Source organism: Eumetopias jubatus, unplaced genomic scaffold (genome assembly GCF_037043125.1).
Source record: "Eumetopias jubatus isolate StellerSeaLion01/CBP00866 unplaced genomic scaffold, mEumJub1_p1.0 scaffold_2, whole genome shotgun sequence".
Lineage (NCBI taxonomy): Eukaryota > Metazoa > Chordata > Mammalia > Carnivora > Otariidae > Eumetopias > Eumetopias jubatus.
In genome coordinates, this window is record NW_028274808.1 from 139,759,877 (window position 1) to 139,782,357 (window position 22,481).

Genomic DNA, 22,481 nt, shown 5'->3' on the forward strand with positions numbered 1-22,481 from the left:
CTGAGCCACCCAGGCGCCCCGTAGTTCTTTTTTTTTTCTTTGACTCCGACTTTCACTGGTTATAAAATGGAAATAACGGTGCCAATTTTGCGGGGGAACACTATAGTGAGAAGTAAATGTTAAGAGCTTAGTACAGAGTCTCCCACAGCGTCTGCACTCCATATGTGATCATTAATATCCCCAGTAGTTGTTATTACTCATTTTATCATCAGTAGACCAGCCCAAGAGATACTCACTCATGCAGTTGCAATTCTTATCAGATAATGTTCTATTACTCAAGGTTTTATATAGGCATTATATATGGTCTTCTATGTAACATAATATTCATAATTAAAAAAAAAACTGAATAGGTGAATACAAATCTCCCAGCATATCTCACCTGATGATTTGCCCTCTGTTCCTCCTTATTGCAGCCAACTACCATTTTCCTGGTCACTTTCCCTCCCTCACTTAGCTGACTACCATACTCCTACCATCAATCTTGGTGATTTCAATGTCCACATGGATGAATCATCTAATACCCTTCAGCTCTCAGTTCCTTGATATCTTCACCTCCAAAGAGCTTGTTGTCGACCCCACTCATGCTTCATGGTCCTACTATGTGTCACCTCCCCAAATCTCATTTCCCAGCACCTTCCTTTCTAAGTATCACCCCCTGACTTTGAGCTCACCCTTCTGTTACCTCCGCTCATTAATTCTCTAATCACACGGGACCTCCCTGACCACTTTGACCAGGAACTGGAACACCAACACACTCATGGTGGGAAGGTACACACATTGTTCCATATAACAAACACTTCAGAAAACAGTTTGGCAGTTTCTTAAAAGTTAATAAGCATATACCTACCGTACGAACCAGCCATTCTATTCCTAAGTATTTACACAAGAAAATAGAAAGCATATGTCCATGTAAAGGCTTGTATATATATGTTCATAGCAGCTTTATTTCTCACAGACATAAACTGGAAACAACCCAAATGTCCACCAACTGATGAGCTGATAAACAAAGTGCAGCATAGCTGTACCTTGGAATACAATTCATTAATAACAGGATCAAACTACTGTTACACACAACAGGCAAATAATCATGCTCAGTGAAAGAAGTCAGAGAAGAATGCATACCGTATGATGCCATTGACATAAGTTTCTAGAAAATGCAAACTAATCTGTAGCGACAGGAAGCAGATCAGTGGATCCTGGAGAAAGGGGTGGGCTTGGGTGGGGTAGGAGGGAGGGATTACCAAGGGGCATGAGGAAACCTTTGGAGGAAATGCATATAGTCACTATGTTGGCTGTGATGGTTTCATGGGTGTATACATATGTCAGAATTTATTAAACTCTATCTACCTTAAGTATGCGCAGTTTATCTTATTGTCAGTGATACGGCAATTTTACAACAACTCAACGGGCTCTCAGCATTGCCCGATCAGCTGCCGTCGGCAACCCTCTAGCACACCCACTTTCCCACTCTCTGAGATGACTGTCTCACTCCCTCCTCTCTTCCCAAACCTCAGTGGTCCTTACTTCCGGTTAATGTTCAGCTTCTCATTGGATGGAGAAAACAGATTTAATCAGATTCTACTTTGTCATCCCTCTCCTCACAATCTACCGATTCTCCCCTCACCTATATCCACACACTCTGCATGCCGTTCTCTTTCACTGGATGAAGGCTCTAGGCTTCTAGTGAAGGCCGGCCCTTCCCCTGTTGTGCTGGATCTATCCCCACCCGACTCGAAGACTTGGCTCAGCTGACTTCCCCTTGTTCTACTGCAACAGTACATTTCACCTAATAGACCAATAGGGTTCCTCCCACCAGTATACAAACACCCTGAAATATTTTCCACTCTGAAACACAAATAAGACCTCTTCTGACTTTGTATGTTTCTAGCTACTGTCCCTGTCCTCTGACATCCTTTATAACAAAACACCTTAGGCATAGTTTATCCCTGTTATCTCTACTTTCTCTCCTCTGTCTCTCGTGGTCTGATCAGGCTTTAACCCCTCAGTCCACTGAGCCTGCCCTTTGTCAAGATCATCAACCACTTCCCAATTGCCAAATCCAATGGCCCATTCTCAGTTTCTTAATTTGACTGTCACATTCCAAATTGTCTTCTCTTCATGATAATGTCAGATTCTGTCCTCAACATCCTCTCTTAAAAATGTTTTCTCGGGGCGCCTGGGTGCCTCAGTCATTAGGTGTCTGCCTTCGGCTCAGGTCATGGTCCCAGGGTCCTGGGATCAAGCCCCGCACGGGGCTCCCTGCTCCGCAGGAAGCCTGCTTCTCCCTCTCCCACTCCCCCTGCTTGTGTTCCCTCTCTCGCTGTGTCTCTGTCAAATAAATAAATAAAATCTTTAAAAAGAAGAAGTTTTCTCTTCACTTTGCCCAGCTCCTAGAAAGATAGCGCTAGAGCGGAGGTTATACTCTCCATGCTAGACCAGAGCCAAGCACACGATAAGAGCTGAATTAACACTGGCTGAATGAATGAACATAGGGCACAATGTGGACAGTCTCAGGTCTGAGGTGGGTACAGGCTGCGTTGATTCTTGTTATTTGTGGTAAGTATGTTCTATAAAGTCACAGTGAATGCTGAGTCAGTGAATACTGAATCACTGCTCCTAGGGCAAATACAGGGTAGAGCTCCTCCAGCCTCTGGTCACAACATATTCACTGACTGACCAATACCTAGCCCCGTTTTATGCATGTTTCTGTTTAAAACACTTATTTAATATGTTGTTAATTTGTTAACATAGAATTCGTGGCAACAGCACTTAAGACCTATGCCCAAGAAAGGCTATGTGACCTAAGGCACGTCACAGGCTTCTTGTACTTAGGAGTATTAGGTAGCACCTCAGCACTATGCTTGGGAGCTGTTACAAACGGTGAGATCACCAATAAAAAAGCACAAAAATTTGAAAACCACAGCACAACACAGACCATGAAAAGGATACTTGTTTATAGTTATGAAAGCTGAAAGAAGGTAGAGTGTTGCCTTGCTTGACCTGAGCCAGGAATGTGTGTGTCAGGTGACTCAACATTTTGCCACTCTGCATGCCTGTGAATGGCCATGAAGGCATCACGAGAACGGATTTTGCCGTTACAAATACGTTTTAGCGAGGAGGTGAATTTACACATCATGAGGATGTGCCACATTTCCCTACCTTTCTGGGGCATGTGCAGTGCAGGCCAAAGGCTTCTCTCCTGGATCAACCCACGGCTGTGTGGGCTGCACGGTGCATGGGATCAGGTAGATGGTGTACTCCCCCGAGTAGTCCTTCCTGGAAACATGCAGAGCACACTGTGGTTAGAGGGGACATTTTATAGATTATTTACTCACCCAGAAACACACTGACTTCATTAAACACCTTTCGGATGGTATTTGTGCTCAGCATCTACAGACTTTACGGGTCTGCAAACACAGTCTTCAGCAATTCCTCACTGGTTATTTTAACTGTCAGGGTATTATCCAGAGGTGTTCAATAGAGCTACTTGCCTTTATCCTATTCTAGTCCTTTTCATGAGAAAAGCTGAGAAAGGCACACTGTTTATAAAAACCTAAAAGGCTCAAGTGAAGACAAAACAGAACTGGCCACTTCCTTTAGATTTCCATGAAACTTGTTCGACAATTTCTGTTTACGGTTTCTTGTTGATGGACACCCTGTTCAACACATTCTCGACTGCAAAAGATTCTTATTAAGGTGTGGACACGTCAGCGGCTGCTGACCGCGGGTGGCAAATGCCTCAGGGCTAAAGGACACCCTACTCCAGAGAGCATCTGCATCCCCATTTCCTTAGCATTTGGTTTCCGGGCTCCTCTTCCAAACTCTACGGGCTCAGCCCATCACGGAGCTGAAGAACAATCTCTCTTCTCATAGGAGACTAAGCGTTGAGAATTTCCCTACTTGTGGTGGATCACAGAATTCTGTAGGTTAAGACACCAAGAGCAGGGAGCCTTTGTACCCTCACCTACTTCATTTCCCACACTTGTCATCAAGGAGCAGCCCCAGCCCTGTCAGGCTGCCTGGAAGACAGCCAGACAGCCAGAGACTTCAGGAAGATTCTTTAAGAGTCTTGGGAGGCTGCCATCCACTGAATGGAAAGTGCAAGGTTATGAATCTTAATTATAACTGTTGTGAGCAATCTGTGACAGTTCTCACGTTTGCTATGTTTGGGGTTTTTTTTTGACCATTTCTTTTGTATTTATCTAGTCATTCATACAGTGATAGCAAAGATTTGGTTAGATAAATAAACAAATAAAAACTTATATGACACATCCTGGGGTCATTTTAGTGGAATGGCACAAGCTGGAAACTGTGAGATGGTCTAAAAACCTGGCTTGCCTTTGCCTTTTCCACAATTGTATGATTTTTGACAAACAATACAAACTTTCAGGGCTGAGTTTCTAAGCCCCTTCCTGACAGTCTGTATGTCTGTTATTTTCCTCCATGAGCCCTCTCTTCCTCCAAACCCTGGGCCAGCAGATGAGACCATATACGTCATATTTGAATTACATGAAAATTGGCATGCATAATGTGAATAGTAACCCATGATTAATAGAAACACTTAGGCAGGCAGAACTGCCCATGCCGGAACCCTTGCTTTCAAACGGGCCAGATCATGCCGCTCCCCTTGCTCAAACCCTGCCGTGGCTCTCGGGTAAATGTCAAGGTCCAAGCACTGGTCCCGCGTGCGGGCCCCACCCCATCCCCCTACTTCTTTGGCCTTCCCGCCCATCCTCCTCCCCCTTGCTCACTCCACTCCAGCCACACCAGCCTCCTCACTGTTCCCCAGGATGCAAGACACGCTACCAATTCAGGAACCCTGCCAGCGAACTCCCTCACCTCCTTCAAGTATTTGCTCAGATGTACCTTCTTGTTGAGGTCTACTTTGCACATCCTAATTGAAATCACAGTGTCCCCCGACTCCTGGTTCTCCTTACAGACTGCTCTAAATCCTTTATTTTTCGGGGCATCTGGGTGGCTCAGGTCATGATCCCAGGGTCCTGGGAGCGAGTCCCGCATCAGGCTCTCTGCTCAGCGGGGAGCCTGCTTCTCCCTCTGCCTGCTTCTCCCCCTGCTTGTGCTCTCTCTCTTTTTGTCACATAACTAAAATCTTAAAAAAAATAAATCCTTTATTTTTCCATGGCACTCCCCACTTTCTGACATGTTCTGCTATACTTGTTTATTATGGCCACCTTTTTGTGTCTTCTTACTTTACTGTAAATGCTGTGTGGATTTTTATTTTGTTCACGTATGCATCCAAGTGCCCGGAACCTTCCCTAACACACAGTAAATGCTCACTAAATTATTTGTTGAACAAATGAATGCAGGACAAAGTGCATGGCTTCCCAAGCCCACAGTCCTCCTTTTCTCATCCCTAAATATGATTTAGGTCCATTTCCTCACGATCCCTGCAAATATGCCATCCCTAGATGCAGGTTTTTAATTCTGTAGGTCTCCCCCTCTCCTTTCTGAGAACTAGACCTTTCTCATAGTGCAACATGGAGCACGAGCTGCCCCACCTCCTCCAGGAAGCCTTGTACAGCTCCCCGGTCCTCCCCGAACAGCCATGGTCTCCGCACTCGGTGCCTCTCGCAGAGCACATAGCACAGCATACTGGACGCTGTTCTACACGTTGCCATTTAGCTATAGTTTCTTAACCCCTTACCGCAAACGTAAGCTCCTAAGGGATGTTTATTTAGGACCTACCATGTGCTACAAGCTGCAGCTCTGGGGATTCAAGATCAATCAGGCATGCCTTTACCCTCAGGGAGCTCACAAGCTAGTGGAAAATGGGACCCTACTTACAGCATGTAATATAAAGAGCTGCGTTCAGTAGAAGATGGAACAAGGTGGGAAGAGGAGGAGGGGCCTCTAGCACTGCATGGGGAGTCAGGGAAGGTATTGCCGAGGGGTTGGTATTTGAGTATTTGAGCTGCCTCAGAGGAGTTCAAGGTCTGCAAGAGGGAAAGAGCAGAAAGGGCAGAGGCAGTTGCAAAGGCATGGAGGTACAGACGGGCTGGTGGGTTCAGGGGCTGGTGAGCTATTTAATGTGGTTCAGAAGGTTGGGTTTGAGATGAGGCTAGAGAGGAGGGTATGGGCTTTGAATAAAGAATTTGGACTTCATCCAGTAGGCAGTGGGGAATCGCAGAGGATTTAAAGAAGACAGTCTCCATGTCTATAAATTAGGACAAAGTATGCGTATAATCTCCTGAGCTTCTAGGAAGCATAGCCTTTGAAGATTATTACATATTGATTTCAAAGGAATCATTATTTAAAAAAAATACCTGATATAAAACCAAAAATTCACAATTAAAGAAATCTTTTTGAAAATGATCCTTAAGACAACCTGCTATTTCTTAACTATAAAGCTGGAACAAGAATTTCATGCTAAATACCAATCTTAATTTCATGATCTATAAAATGAGGATAATAATATTTATGATGGACTCCTGGTTGCCTCATTATCCTTTTTATGGTAACAGTTTTAATTGTGTTTCTCCTATTCCTCCCCTTCACAAATGAGATATTTTACATATTTAACAATTCTTATTCTACCTCTATTTTGGGTGTGGGAGAGAAATAAATCTTATTTATTTTACAGAAGATTGGACCGTAAGGGGTGACATCTGGATCTGATAAACAGAGATCCTGGATTTTTAAACTGGTTGTAGTGATTGGATTGAAATTTTTTTATTATACTACGGATTTTTAAAAATGATTTAATTATTTATTTGAGAGAGAGAGAGGGCATGAGCGTGGTGGGGGGGTGCAGAGGGAGGAGGAGAGAATCTCAAGTAGACTCCATGCTGAGCGTGGAGCCTGACTCAGGGCTCAACCTCATGACCCTGAGATCATGACCTGAGCTGAAACCAAGGATGCTTAACCGACTGAGCCACCCAGGCACCCCACTAAGGCTTTAATTAGACATCTTTCCCAGGTAGATGTGTCACGTGACTAAATTCTAGCCAATAGGATGCGAATAGAAGTGATATCCAGCCTTCTCAGTCTTATCCTTGCAATAAGGGTAACTACTTCCTCGTTTACGAAGCACAAGCTGATCTGACTTACTTTGTTTCTCTCTCTACTTGTCAAAGGGTTATTTCTACCCCCCCTTAACAACGGAAATCTAACTTTTGCAAAAAAAAAAAAAAAAAAAAGCCGTATTTCCCAAGCCTCTGAAAGAGACTGAGACCATTTCAGATCTCCCCCAAACACCCCATCCTGTATTCACCTGTTATAAGAGCTTGTGGCTCTCCAGAGTTGATACGGAGAATCAAAAGTCTGAGCACTCCATAGTAGCTGCAGGTCAAATTCAATTCCTCCTAAGTGGTCTGGAGTCAGTATGAATGATTTCACATCAGGGAGGGTGTGGTGCTCCATCACAAATTGTCCTATTTCAAGGGGAAACACACACACTTAGTTGTGAGTTTTATCATCCTTGAGATGAATCCCCCACTAAAGCCTTAGTACCGAATTAATATTCTTCTACCGAACAACTAAGGTTATACCTACCCTCTCACACCTTAGAATGTATTCCACCCTGGCTGGACAGCATGGCAACTCACCCCAGTCTATCAGCCTACTCATGATGGTCATTATGGTCATATATATTTATAAACAACATGAATGTTCCTTGTGAAAAGGGTGCGGGCATATTCATAACAACAGGGGCCCTTATGTGACAATGAATGTCAAATACACTTAGTTTTGAATTCCAAAAAACATGTTTCTTAGAGGCAGAAATGTCTTGGTAGCTTATAAACAGAAATATCAGTTTCAGACAAAAAAGAAATACATTTAAAGCCACTCAAGTCCTCAGAGGAAGGAGATAACTGTAAACATCATTGAAAAGTTAAAGGTTACTCAGCAGGACACTTCTACTCATTAAAAATGCAGTCATATAGTGTCATGAATAAATAAAAGTAGAGAGACTTCTAGACCAAGAGACTAACATAACAGCCAGAATGTAATATGTAAATATTGATTGGATCCACGTTCCTTTTACATAAACAGATATAAAATAAATATAAAACAATATAAAAACAAATGGAAAAGACATCTGTAGGACAATAGAGGACAACAGAATATGAATAGGAACTAGATATTATTGGATCAATCTTAAATATCTTGGATGTAGTGACACCACTGTGATGTGTAAGAGAATGTCTTTGTTCTCAGGAGACGTCTAGGGCAGTATTTAGGGTAACCTGACATGAAGTCTGCAACTTGTTTTCAAATGTGGTACCAAAAATTGGGTATGCACGTGTGTATGGATGCATACGCATATAGCAAAATGTTAACAATTGTTGACTTTGTTTTTCACTGTTCTATTATTTTGCCTTTTGTCTATGTTTATAATGTTTTTTTTTAAGATTTTATTTATTTGAGAGAGAGAGAGAGAGAGCAGGCACAGGCGGGAGGAGGGAGGAGTAGAGGGAGAGGGGGAAGCAGACTCTCCGCTGAGCAGGGAGCCCAACGTGGGGCTCGACCCCAGGACCCCGGGATCACGACCTGAGCTGAAGGCAGACACTTAACCGAATGAGCCACCTAGGTGCCCCTGTAATGTTTCTTAATAAAAAAAAAATTGGGGAAAAAACTGCACTGATATTACCTCTGAATTTGGCATGGGTCTTGAATTCAATGACAAGACGGCCATCCTCTCGAATGTAGATTCTTATTATCTGAAGCCTTGCAGAGAGCACGCTGTCTGTCTGGATTCCTGGGCAGGCGATCATACACAAAACATCCAAGTTAGGGAATGAGAGTAAACTACATGTGAGTTGTCCCAGTGATACCTCTAAGTAGAGCTGCACAGTAATTTGAATGTAAGTTAAGAAAAATTTGCGTATTCATATGAACATACAATCTATTTAGACACATTTACCAATTCATTCTACCTGGTTTTGTTTTTTCTCCTTGGCATAGTTTCTTCATACCTGAAAATGCCACTGAGCCCAGAGTCAGGGCCCTAGCCCAGAGCTCAAAAAAAAATTGGTCCTTAAACTTCTTACTATCAACTTTACACGAGGATGTGATTATAGTGCATCTGCCTCAGACTCTATTTGCTTTTCCTCATGAGGACGGCTTTCATGACTCAACGGAACCATAAGCAATGTCCTGGTGGCTACATTTAATATTCAAACCAATGGATGATTCAAGATTAGCTTGTAGAAGGCCAGCCATATATGGCATGACAGGAATAAACCATGGCTTTCGTAGGGGTAATTACAATCATGATGCCCAGTGAGTTCAGTATGACCCAAAACTAAAGGGTAACCAAAGGAGGGGAAAAAACAACGTTTAAAAAGAACCCCAAAGCTCAAGAAATTATCTGACCCAGAGTGTGAAAACTTCCTGAAGTTATTTTCCTATGAGAAATATAAAACAAATGATTTGAGTTCAAAGCCCTCAACAGAAGAAAAGCCTGTATTTTCCATTACTAGAGATGAAACCCTATCTAATGAACATTCCTGTAGCTGCTTAGTAGCGCAGATCAAGTCAATCACCTCCAGGGAGGCCAAGAGGGAGAAGAGGAGCAGCAGAAGGGGGAGACGAGTTTGGGGCATCATGAGGTAGCAGTGGGAAAAGGTGGCTTGGGGAAGACAGGAGGAAGGTGTGAGCTCCCAGCTGAGGGGCTGTCACCAATATAGAGATCTGTGGTTCCTAAAAAGAACCATGTCCATACATGCTGATGCTGGAAGGCCTCCAGGGATGAAAGACTCAATCCAGATAGCTAGACCCAGAGTAGAGGATAGCAAGTGACCGATGGGTTCCTATACTGCCCACTAGGGGTCCAGAGGTATCCTTCTGGAGTATGATCATGTTCATTCGCTCCTAGTTAAAAATGGTGTGATTCATGGCGTTTAAGCAAAAGGGTCTTCGAATCAGGTGCCTGGAAAAGGAAAGGTATATCAACAGCAACCTACTTCGCTTTATTCATTTGGCCTAGAGGGGCAGCCCTCCTTTTGACTGTATATAGGACAATGGGATAAAGACTGGAGCTCCTTTTAAAAGTCACTACTTATTACTTTGTTTTCATCTTGCTTGAACATAAGGTAGGGAAAGTTAAGATGTTAATGAGTATACCTGTTCTCCAGAGCACAGTGTCATAGAAGAAGGAAAACTCCATTTCGGTGTGGTGCTCCAAAGAGGCCCAGCCCCTGGGGGCTGTCACATAGATGTAGGACACATAGAGAGGCACGTGGATGGTCAGGAACGACTGAGCAGAGTCTCTCACCTGCCAAGCAAATGGTGTGCACAGAGAGGGTTATTTCTTCCCTGGGATGAAAAGGCATATGGCTATGACATTTCAGTTCAATTTTTACTCCCTCATTTACTCACTGACTCATTCAATAATTATTTTTTAAAAATTTTTAAAGATTTTATTTATTTATTTGTCAGAGAGAGAGAGAGAGAGAGAGAGAGAGAGACAGAGCACAAGCAGGGGGAGCGGCAGGCAGAGGGAGAAGCAGACTCCCCGCTAAGCAAGAAGCCCGATGTGGGGCTTGGATCCCAGGACCCTGGGATCATGACCTGAGAGGAAGGCAGACACTTAACTGACCGAGCCACCCAGGTGTCCCTCGTTCAATAATTATTAACCAAGTGCCCACGACGGTGCTAGGTGCCTAGGCACCAGACTGAGCTTCCTCCTCAGCAGTGGGAAGAACCAAACTCACTGCCCTTATGCAACCTACAGTCCAGTAAAGTGATGCACACATTTAAAAAATAAAGAAAGGGATGGGAAGTGTCCAAGATGCTTCTTTTATAGGGTGATCTGGGAAGGCTTCTCTAAGGAGGTGACACTTGAACAAAAACACTTCTGAAGACTGAGAAGGAGCTTTGCCTCCACTGTTCAATTGCTGGAAGACTTGGCCAAGATTTTAAAGTAACACAGTTATTCCCAAAGGATTAATACATAGTCCCTCGCTGACCACATTTTCCAGTGACCTGTAGGAGAGTCTGAATCAACTCTAATTGGAAAGATGCCCAAGTCTGGGTCCTTGGGACAAATGTGTGGCTGACTTGGATGTTTTAGTGAGCAGTCACATCTCTTGCAACAGGAACTGAGGTCATGGGATTTGGATATCATATCTAGGAAACTTAGCAACACAGTTCAGAGCTGCATATACTTGTATAATTTCCCATCTCATACAATGCCTCACTGAAATAATTTTGAAAAGGCAGCACATCACACTTACAAGGGAATATTTCTTCTAAGGGGATTCCTGTTACCGCTATTAATTAATGGCTCAAAAATTTTTATTCTACTATGAAATGAACAAAAACTGGATAGAAAGATAACAAAATATAAGCAGAAGTTTTCATGGGGAAGGTAACTGTTTACACGTATATATGAATGTGGGACTTGATTTATTCATTTTGTATTTTCCTCTGTAAATATATTATTTTTTTATAACAAAAAAGCTTGAAATAATTTTGTCATTGGTAAAATACTATGATACACTATACTATGAAACTCATATTTTTCCTTTGTTTTAAAATACAATGGAAAGTGTTTCCATGGGTAATTTAGGAAAAGAGCCAAATGTTTCATCAATATTTGGGACATCAACATTTTATTTTTCTACAATATTTTTTCATATTCAGTGGTGTCAGGGGTTCAAGGTTTGATTCCAAGTTTTTCAAAAGATTCTGCTAATTCCATATTCATTAAAAAAAATCTCTTTTGAAATGCCTTATTCTGTTTTCTTCAGAAAATTTCCAGATTTTATCTGGACCTCACACCGTATTCTGCCCCTTTAATATACAGGCTTTGTTAAAAACACATGGTCTAATCTCAAAATTGTTGATATTAGAACCTCAATAATTCTTTAGTTGATTGGAAAAATTAATTTTCCCTCCTCTGTTTCTGTTTTCTATCCTTTATCCCTCATGCTATTACTTACTAATCCTTTAAAAAAAAGCAACCCAAACCTTGACAAATATTTACCACATACCTACACTGTGCCAAGTACCTTGACATGTTGAGATGACTGGTTACAATTTCAGATGACATTCAGAGAAGTTATGATAGGGAAAGATATGAACTAGGGCTTGGTTGTAAGTTCTAAATCCTTTCTACCATATACCAGCTGTTTCAACCATTTTTAAAGAAACAGACTGCAATGAAGTACTTCTGTGTATCTACTCTGTGTTGGTTTAAGAAGTGGGGCATATATAATGAGAAATCTTAGGCTTTGAGATTTTTGGGCATATTCTGAACAAAAATACCCAAAAATGTAATTAGAGTAAAAGCATGGCGAACACAGAATACTAATTTTTGAGAGGCCAGAGGAGGAACCAATCACTTAGTTTTGCATTTTTGGGAGTGAATGTAGGTCACTCAACGGCAGAAACAGAAAGCAAACCTAAGAATGCCTTAATTTTCCATTCGGTAGAGGGCAGTAGTGCACATGAAATGAGAGCGAACCAAAATGAGAGGCATGACAAGGAAACAAAACAATTGTTAATCAAAGACGCGTTCCCAAAATAATTACTCTTAAGTGCCTCCAGAAGTCCCTCTTTCAGTGTGGTTAAACTTGATTTGAAATGAAGAACAAACGTCATTTTTAGCTCATTGAGATAATCGCTCATAATTGGGTAGAATCTGCTTTAGATTTAATTTTCCCACGAGGATTCACTTAGCCTAATGCCTTTGATATAACTGCCCTCCTAGGACGATGGCTTCTTACTAAAATGTTTGTTTGTCACTAATGTTTAATAACTATTAAGAAAGTGTCGGGGTGCCTGGGTGGCTCAGTCGCTTAAGCGTCTCCCTGGGGCTCAGATCATGACCTCAGGGCTGGGGGATCAAGCCCCATGTCGGGCTCCCTGCTCAGCGGGGAGTCTGCTTCTCCCTCTCTCTTTGCCACTACCCCTCACTTGTGCTTGATCTCTCTCTCAAATAAATAAAATTTAAAAAGTGTCCATTTTTGCAAAGGTTGTCAGTTTGGCACCGGTTTGGACTAGATGTGAAATCAAGGTGTTTTAAACAATTCTCTCTCCATAACGCTTAAAAAGAGAGTGCTCTACTTGTCTTGTGAAAGGGTGCACTTCATTTTGACTTATTTCCCCAAGCACAGAAGAGAATACATCTACTTTGTAATAACCTTACCATCAAACGTAAATCCTTTTGGCCTTCCAAAATAAACCTAGAGGGAAAAACCATATGTATCTAGAGAAGTAAATATTAGATTTTTATATAAACGGCTGGGCCAGATAATTTTTTTCCACATTAATTTTAACATTTTCCACATTAATTTTCCAATTAATTGATTTGGTAGACTTTAGGAGGCTCTCTCTAGCCACCATGCTGCTAAGGGACTTCTAAAGAAGACTCCCTTGGCTATCTCAGTTCTTGAGGGCCGCTGGATGCAACGTGCTAACAGAAGTGCTTTCAGGAACAAACAAGGTTTCATAGGGCACTCAGGTGCACGCAGCCGTCAGATAAGCCCCTGGAGCACCCACCTGGAAGTCAGCAGTGACAGACCCCCCGCAGACATCAATTAACTCGGTCATGTCATAATAGGCATCAAAGGTCCAGACGCAGCTCTTTAGGTTCAGGTGTTTGTAGAGCTGGATGGTCTTGGGCTCCCGGACGCTGGGGTCAAATTGGAAGGGACGGTCGTAACCAGGACCCAGGGCCGTGCTGTCGTAGACCCTGTCGTCCAGGAACCCTGCCTCTGTGCGGGAGGGAGGAACAAGCAAGAGTGACTCAGTCTGTGGACATGCCCCTGGGGAGAAGGGATGTGTCCTTATGAACCTGAGATAGCCTACTGTCCATCTGAGACTCTATTAGGAGAGCAACCCAGGGCTCCCCAAATTGCCACAGGGTAAATAGAGTGACTAAGGTCACAGACTCCTCTAAGAGACTGCAGGAACCCCAGAAGAAAAGGTGAGCAAATGATACTATAAGCGGAGTCAGAGCTCAGTGGCCCCATGTGTCTTGGAAAAGAAAACATACTGAAGCTTTGCAATCAATCCTTGAAGACAAAGATTTACTATATGGATAATTTGTTGATGAACTGTTATTTTTTAAGAACTGATTTTTTAAAAATAGCTTTTATGTAAAGCCAACAAACAAACATCTGACTTCCTCCTCCCCTCCTATGGTTTCTGAACTCTTGGAAAAAAAAAATCTTAATTTTGTGCTAATGAGTAAATAGCTCACTAATGATGCTTGACTAAACCTCCCCTGCTATGGGCAAAAATTATTGGATCAAATGCTGCCACGCAACTGAACTGTTCTAAATTAAGGAAGACCTTAATGCAGCAGAGAGCTAAATACAGATACAATTTTAGAATATCAGGATTAAAATTCTTTATAGTACTAAAAGCAACTATAGTATTCTGAAAGAGTTGATGCCTTTCTTAGAATGACACCAGCACCCGGTCCTTTGCCCCGAAAAGGACTCAGATCTCAGTTAACATGTGTTGAATTTAATTGTGTTTAAGTAGGAAGAGGTACAAACCTTCAGCCTATAAGCAGAGTATGCTTCTTTCAGCGGCTGCAGATGTTGACCAGTTAAACTTTCATGTGTAGCTCTGTGACTTGCAAATAATTTACACTCAGCTACTCTCTACTGTATAAAGACCATCACTACCTAAAGTGATGCTTAATATGAAAGAGCATATGAACGCTTTTCTATCTTCCCAAACACCAGTAAATGATTCATCAGTTGTCAAGGGAGGAAAGAGGCATTTAATGTGCACTTGCTAAGGTAAATGGAAATGGACAGGATTCTTTGTAGAGTAAAATGTCTGCTATGGTTAACACAGGGACGCGCCTTCTCGGCTGTCAGCAACTTCGGGCCTGTCTCCGCACCACATTGGCTCCTCGGGCTGGCCTTGCCAGGGCCCTGGCCCCCAGTGACTGCGTGAGGTGCGACAGAAAGGCCCACCAGTTGGGGCCAGAAGTAGGATGTGTTGGGCGGACGGGCTCTTTCCAGAGCTCCCTGAAGAGTCAGTGGAGGCTTTTGCGGGTCAGTGCCAGATTGTAGCCTGACTTTCCCCTCTGCTCAATTCTGCTTTTTCTCCTCCGACAGATGCTGATCCCCAATAAACATCTTGCACCCCACACTCCATCTCAGCTCCTGCTCCCAGAGAACCTGTCCTACAACACGCGACACCTGCACTTTAGCTTTCAAAGAGGCTGCAATAAGGGGATTTTAGGGCGCAGACCCAAACGTGCTCACTGTGGGGGAGGGAAAGAACCAACAGTTACCATGGCAGATGCTTTAAAAATGTTAACAAATTAAATCCTCACCCTGATGGGTATCAGTTGTTATCCCCATGTCATAGATAAGAAAACAGTGGTTTGGGGAAGTCCAGCTATCTCTGTTCGGTTGGATAGAGAGTGGAATAGGGATTTGAACCTGAGTCAGTTTGACTCCAAAGTCCTTCTTTTTCTCTATTCACTTCACTGTCTAAAGCTACCTATGTCTGTTGCCTGCTAGGAAGGCACTCTGCTCATCATGCAGATTTTGAGGAGGGGAGACATTAAGCAGAGTTCACTTCACTGTGTCCCTCAGGGCCATGGCGCTGGGCTGGAACGGGAAAGCCAGCACGGAAGTCGTCCCTCACCTGAGATGCCTCTCAGGTCTTGGGTGGTGACGAGATTGGAGCAGATGTGCTGGTGCCTGTAGATGGATTCGGACAGCAGAAAATGCAGGTTGTGCAGTGGCATGGTGGAGATGAGGGGTAGCATTCCGTCCTGGTGTGGGATCTGCACGGAAATGTGGATTCTGAGGCAAAAACGGGCAGAGGGTGTTTAGGTGCACGCTGGGAACAGCTAACACGGTACATTTCTTCCTCATGACTTACTCTGCCTTCCCTGGGGAATCTACCATTTTTTGTCCTGAAGCTTCCCAAAGGGTATGATGTACACGTGGGGTTGTCCCCCACCCCTCCTGCCAAGAGATCCTCCAGCTCAGAACTGATAGGCATCAAGAATCACATTTTTTTCCCTTCTGTACAAGAAAAGATAACATCACAACCACAAATTAAAGCTTTCTTTTGCTTTAAATGGAAGCTTTGTTTCCTTGTGAGCAACAGCGGAGTGACCGATAGAGGTGCTGTCCCCTTCTCTGTCACAGGGAGTGTCTGGGAAGGTTGGGTAGGGCCGACACTCACATTTTTTTAAAGTATTTGTGCCAAATGACCTCAGTGAGCTCTTTAAACTCCAAGGTCAGTATTCCTACCCAGGACAATATCTTAGAAATAGTCATATCCCCCTACTCCTACTGTCTCCTCCTAACTGAAAGAGCTTTCTCCCACCTCTCCCCCGTCAAGTTCCGAGCAATGCGGGCGGCCCTCCCTGGCCCCCATTTGCAGTGTGCTCTTCCCTCATCTACATTTCCCAGAGCTTAGGTGCCTTTGCACCAGGACATCTGTAACTTATCCCTATTGGCTGCTATTTCTCATATGCGTTTAGACTCTGTTTATCTTGCCTCCCCACAATGAGGACAAGGATCGTTGCCTTCACTTCTTTTGTTTCTCCAGAGCATGTGGTATAAAATTCTAAATAAAATACGAGCTTAATAAATATTGCTTAAGACGGCGATACAAAAGAACTGTACTTATGGGCTGCATTATTTTTATGGTACAAGTTCAAATTTTCAGCATGTTGACTGAGGGTGCCTTTGAGTTTTTACAGCTTGTCTCTTGGAACAAAAGCCCAAGAGACATTTTTATTTATTTATTTATTTATTTATTTATTTATTTATTTATTTAATCTTTCTTTTTTTATTATGTTATGTTAATCACCATACATTACATCATTAGTTTGTGATGTAGTGTTTCATGATTCATTGTTTGCCTATAACACCCAGTGCTCCATGCACAACGTGCCCTCTTTAATGCCCATCACCAGGCTAACCCATCCGCCCACCCCCCTCTCCTCTAGAACCCTCAGTTTGTTTCTCAGGGTCCATAGTCTCTCATGGTTCATCTCCCCCTCCGATTTCCCCCCCTTCATTCTTCCCCTCCTGCTATCCTTTTTTTTTAACATATAAATATTATTTGTTTCAGAGGTACAGGTCTGTGATTCATCAGTCTTACACAAGTCAAAGCGCTCACCATAGCCCATACCCTCCCTAATGTCTATCACCCAGCCACCCCATCCCTCCCACCCCCCACCACTCCACCAAGAGACATTTTTAAGAGGATTCAGAACCTTGGAATAGGAACAGGATGCCTCTTTTGCTAAGAAGGGCTCAGTAGTGCCCTGGGCACTTCAGCTACTGCTTTCTAACAAAAGTAAATCTTATTCTGTTAGAAAAAAGGAAGAATTTGCATATTCTTGGCTCCATATTTAAATCTGTTTCTTTTTTCCTCCATGCAAATATACCCCTTTCTCTGAACTCAGTTGCTCATAAAGACACATGTACAATTACCACAAGGTTTAATGAATATGTATAGTACACAGGAATTCTTTTTTGCTAGGCAAACATGAACGTATCTATCTCCATCAAAATCATGAGAGCACAGGAAAAAATAAAAGCACATCTGTCCAGTGACTTTCAGTTTAAATGGTATTATTACTCTGTTCACTAGATATTTAGCAAGTGTCTCTTAGGTGCCAAGAAGCACTGTCCCAACCAGTGGGACATTTGGGGGATCCAAAAAAAAAATAATAATAATAATCATGGTCCCTGCTCTCACCATCTACTATGGGGACAGAGAGAGAATGAATGATGATAATGCTCTGAAAGAGGTATACATGGGTGTCAGGAGAGCTGGAAAGTGGAGCTCCCAAATTCCACTGGAAAAGATGATGGGGAAGTTCCTAGAAGGGATGTCACGAGCTAGGTACAGTAGGACAATAGGATTTAACTCCAGTGAGTGGAAGGGGGCTGGGAGGACTGCAGTCAGGAGTCAGGAGGGACAGCATGGCAGAGGCACACAACATAGAGGAGTTGGAAGCCCTGAGGATTTGATTTCAGTTTGATTCTCTGTGAGGAGACTGGCCGGTGAAAATGACAGGCAAGGGACATGAGGCTAAGAAGACAGACAAGGGACTGGATTTTTAGAGGGACTTTGAGAATTTAAATTTTTTCTGAAGCACTTATCCACCACTATTCTTATTTTGCAGAAGCATCGCTCATTGATCTGTCTGGCCCAGAAAACACACAAAGGAGAGGACCCTCACGGTGGATGGCACCACCTGCCTGACCTGTTTGGATGCTCCTTGTGCTTGACATCCAGGTATTTCAAGGTGGCAATGAAGGACTGAGCCTGGAAGCCTCTGGCTGTCCCGGCTACCACTGGGGTGTGGCAGATAGCACTGTCTGTTCCAATGGTAACAATGTTGCTCCTTAAGGGGGTCCCCACGTGGCCCACCTTGTCTACGGCCTTTGCCACACAACGCACATGGAACCTCCGGCTGAAGTAAATGCTGTCCAGGACCTACCAGGAAAAATAAAGTACTTCAGACATGTGTATATTCCTTAAACAGCTCCTTACACTGTATCATCTGGATGATATGACACGACCAGTTTCTGGTACAGGGCTCTCTGTGCAGACCATCCATCATCTGTCTATCCATCCGTCTATCCACTCATCTATCTATTCATTCATTCACCACAAAACTGTTGACTTTCTCCCAGGAGCCAGGCACTAGGGACAGAGGAGTGAGTACGTATAGCCTGAGGCAGCATGTCAGACAAGGAGCAAGCAGAGAGACTGGAGCAAGAGCCCAGAGATGACCAGTTACCAGTGACAGTATTGTTCTCTTTGTAGATCAGTTTCAGCATGAGGACTACTCAGTTGGTTTCCAACCCTTCCACTGAGACTGGTTGGCCTCCAGGTCATTTTTTCTGAGGGTATATGTCAGGATACAGAAAAGAGACGTTTCCTTCCCAAGAGTTCTTATTTTTCTTTCTTTCCTACTTCTAGTCACTCCCCCCAACCCCCACCTAATGACCACACACACACTGTAAAGGTTATAATAACATGAAGAGTTGAAGTTGAGAACTTGGCCTCTGACACCTACTGGCCTTTGAAGGTCTTTCAACAGATTCTTTCATGTTCTCACAGAGAAGCCATAAGAATGCTTAACTCAATCTATGCAGAGGCAACGTGGGTCACCACAACTCTTTAGATAATGTGTGCATACACATAGGGAAGTACATAAGAAGAAAAACTAATTAGTAGTTCTGTGTGCCACAGACCTCCCACAAAGCAATCATACAAACTTATAAATTCTACCCATGAAAACAATTTTCACTGAAGCCCATTAAAAATTAAAGAGGATTTTTCCATTAAAAATTTTTTTAATTAGCTGCCAACACTTTATTTATTTATTTATTTACATATGGCCTTAGTTCAGAAGGGATTTGAGGCATCTTACAAAGATGCACACAATACAATGGTATTAAAAAAATAATTGAAGAAACAAAGAAAGAGCGAATGAAACTGGGATAAAAGTATTAGTCACCAAGTCACTGCAAGAAGAAAAACGGAAACATCAACTTGGTACCTGTTAAAAATGTATATTTGGCCCAAATCACACTGAACTGCCTTCATGGTTTTTTGAAAAGAGAATTACTTAGGAAACAATAAGCTGTTAAGTCTTATCATTTCAGTTTTTAAATTTTATCACATAGCTTAAATTTGAACTAGGTTATATTGCAAAAGAATTGATCTTTTGGCCTTTCTGAATAAGCTGTGCAAAAAGCAATGGATGTGAGTGACATTGCTTTACCCAGAGCCCCCCATCCATCTATGCCTTCCCTCCACCATTATCCTATCTATGGGAAGCACTTATTAAAGTGAGAACAAACTGAGAGTTGAATAGGAAAAAAGCTAGAGAAATCCAGTCTGAAAGAAATCTCTGATGTCCAAAATTAGTAAGTGCACTAATTTTAATCAAAAACTGTTGAGGATCTCCACTGCTTTCAGTTCTCTCTCTGAGGAGAATGACGTCACTGGTGTGATGAGCAGTCGCCACAGTGCACTGTTTATTAAGGATGGGAAAACCCTCACTATTCATTGCTCTGTGATGGTGGCAGAGGTGTTGGTCTGGTGTCTCGACTCTTTGAGGACAGCAACTGCATAGTGAGCTTCTTCTCATGTCCTTCTCCAATTCTGTATAACGCCAGTCACTCGAGAAACATTCTATCCTTTGTTTAATCACTGCACCATCCCTACTATGTGCCGTCAATGTGCTGAGCACGTTAGGCTATACAAATGTGGTAGAACCCTTGGTCCATGTCCTTAAGGAGTTTATACCCTACTACTTACTGAATGATTGAAGAGATGTGAAAAAAAGTAATCATTAATTGTACTTACGTGGAATCTTTGATTTACTTTACCATTTATAGATCACTTTTATATCTGATTTGTCAATGACTTTGTCAGTGGCTAAGTGGAAAAGGTATTATTTTGCAGATCAGGAAACAGAGACTCAGCTCCCCTAACCTCTTACCATCACATAGTTAAAAGTAGGTAGAATCAAGATTAGTAAACAGGTTGTCTGATTACTAGCTTGGATCACTTTCTACGACACCATATTACCGTATATATAAGAATAAAAATACCTGGGTATATACTGTGTGTACCTGCTTATTTGTTTATTTTATTCCAAATGCCATGCAAGAGCCTTAAGGAATTTATCTGATAGAGTTGCAGTGACAAAGAGAAGCACCAGTTTTCTCCCCATGCAACCAGGCCCAGATCCCCCTAGACCTACCATGTGGTTGACACTGGTGAATGGTGTGTTGTCAGTGATGGTCTCAAAGGGCGACCGGGCCCCATTGCCGTCAGTGGGGGTGGCCACTTCCCAGCTGAACTGCACTGATGTTTGGTTGATACCAGCCTCGCTGCAACGCTCCTTCATGATGGTGTACTTGGGGAAATGAGCGTCACAGGGGGTAACACAAACCAGCGGGTAGCCTGGGGACGGGGATTTCTTGACTCCTTCCTTGGTAACTTCTTCTACATGGTCATAGTCAGCAAGTGTGACAACCTGCAAAGGAGCAACAAAGCTTCAGACTGGGCTGGGTGTTGGGAGGCTCAGAGAACTAAGGCTCCCCTCCCTAGAGATTCACAAGATCCCTTAACTGCTAGGGATTCTTTAAAATGTAATGAAAAAGAAAATATAACGGAAGTTTTCATAGTGCTTTGCCAGGCATCCTTAAAAGATACTACAGATCTTTAGTGGTGAAGAAGACCCTCCATCTGTCTGAGCTAAAAGCTTTAGTATCTTGTTATTCTTATTCCTAAATCAGAGCTCTATCACTCATGTGAAAAATACTTTTATTTTTATGCACACAGTAACCAAAGATATATCATGAATAACAGTTACTAGTTTAAAGTTGCATTAAGAAAAAATAAATAAAGTATTAAATTATTAATGATATGCAGTAGTATATTTGGCAAAACAAAAGTAAATAAAGGTAGCGTATTTCTTCCATGGTTGAATAAGAGACACATTTTGGAAAGATCCTTCTACTATACGAGACTAGCCCGGGGAGGTTAGAAGACTTATTCTGACTGCTTCATTATTATGGGTTCAATTTCCCTTGTCAACCTCCAGGCATTTTCCTCCTAATTGTAAAGTCAGGGCATTCATTCTGTACGTGCCCAAATTGAGAGACTGGGTACTACACTGCTGCAAATACTTAACTCCATGCACGTGGCAAGTATGGAAGGTAATAGATATGGGGTAGCATTACTTTTTCCCCCTTCTTCTAGGTCCCACCGACGAAATGAGAAGATCAATTGTATTATATCCCATGTTCATCAGACTAAGGCATCAACATGGCTTGGTCTTACTCTTATGTTAGAACAGGGTTTCTCATCCTCAGTGCTATTGACATTTGTGCCAAATAATTCTTTGTTGTTGGGGCTGTCCTGTGTATTGTAGGATGTTTAGCAGGGTCCCTGCCTTCTACCCACTAGACACTAATAGCACCTAGTGTGACAGTTGTAACAACCAAAAATGTCACTAGACATTGCCAGATGTCCCCTGGAGGTGGTGGCACACAGGGAGGGGATTTGGGAAGGAAAGGACAAGATGGATCCTGGTTGAGAACCACCATGTTAGAAGAATGAAGAAGTACCGCACCAGAAGGCCTACTTCTCTCAAGTTATCATCTGCTAGTCACTAGGACATAAAAGCTGCGATCCTTTTGGGTCAAGCAACTCACGATGGGTGGTGCTGGCAATATGAGACTCCCTGCTGCCTCCTGGTCTAGAATCGTCACTGTGGCAGTGGTCACATCACCAAGAACTGCTTCCACTGGGTCATCTGGGCCAAGGACCAGGGAGAAAGATTCATGCCATTCCCGGTCTTCATTGGATAGGATCTCGACTTTAAAAAAGATATGATCCACACCTTCACCAAGGACAGAACACAAAGAGAGCAAAGGTTCTCATTAGGTGATCTACCTCAGACACTGCAGTTTGGCACTGCTGAGATTTCATGTTAAAATATGCCCTTTCCTTTTAGAGGTTTTTCTATAAATACAGGGGCTGCTAAT

At 42.8% G+C, this 22,481-nt stretch overlaps 1 protein-coding gene across 1 annotated transcript in view; it reads right to left on the reverse strand.

The window, feature by feature from the left end:
- The window catches only part of FRAS1 (Fraser extracellular matrix complex subunit 1), a 400,353-nt gene that overhangs the window by 11,508 nt on the left and 366,364 nt on the right, over positions 1–22,481 (reverse strand). The window contains exons 62-70 of the mRNA XM_028100674.2: positions 22,149–22,336; positions 20,690–20,965; positions 18,173–18,405; positions 15,583–15,743; positions 13,468–13,682; positions 10,087–10,237; positions 8,612–8,719; positions 7,232–7,391; positions 3,160–3,276 (exon numbers count right to left, since the gene is read on the reverse strand). Of these exons, the coding sequence (XP_027956475.2) occupies positions 3,160–3,276; positions 7,232–7,391; positions 8,612–8,719; positions 10,087–10,237; positions 13,468–13,682; positions 15,583–15,743; positions 18,173–18,405; positions 20,690–20,965; positions 22,149–22,336 (1,609 nt within the window). The remainder of the gene's footprint in view (positions 1–3,159; positions 3,277–7,231; positions 7,392–8,611; positions 8,720–10,086; positions 10,238–13,467; positions 13,683–15,582; positions 15,744–18,172; positions 18,406–20,689; positions 20,966–22,148; positions 22,337–22,481) is intronic.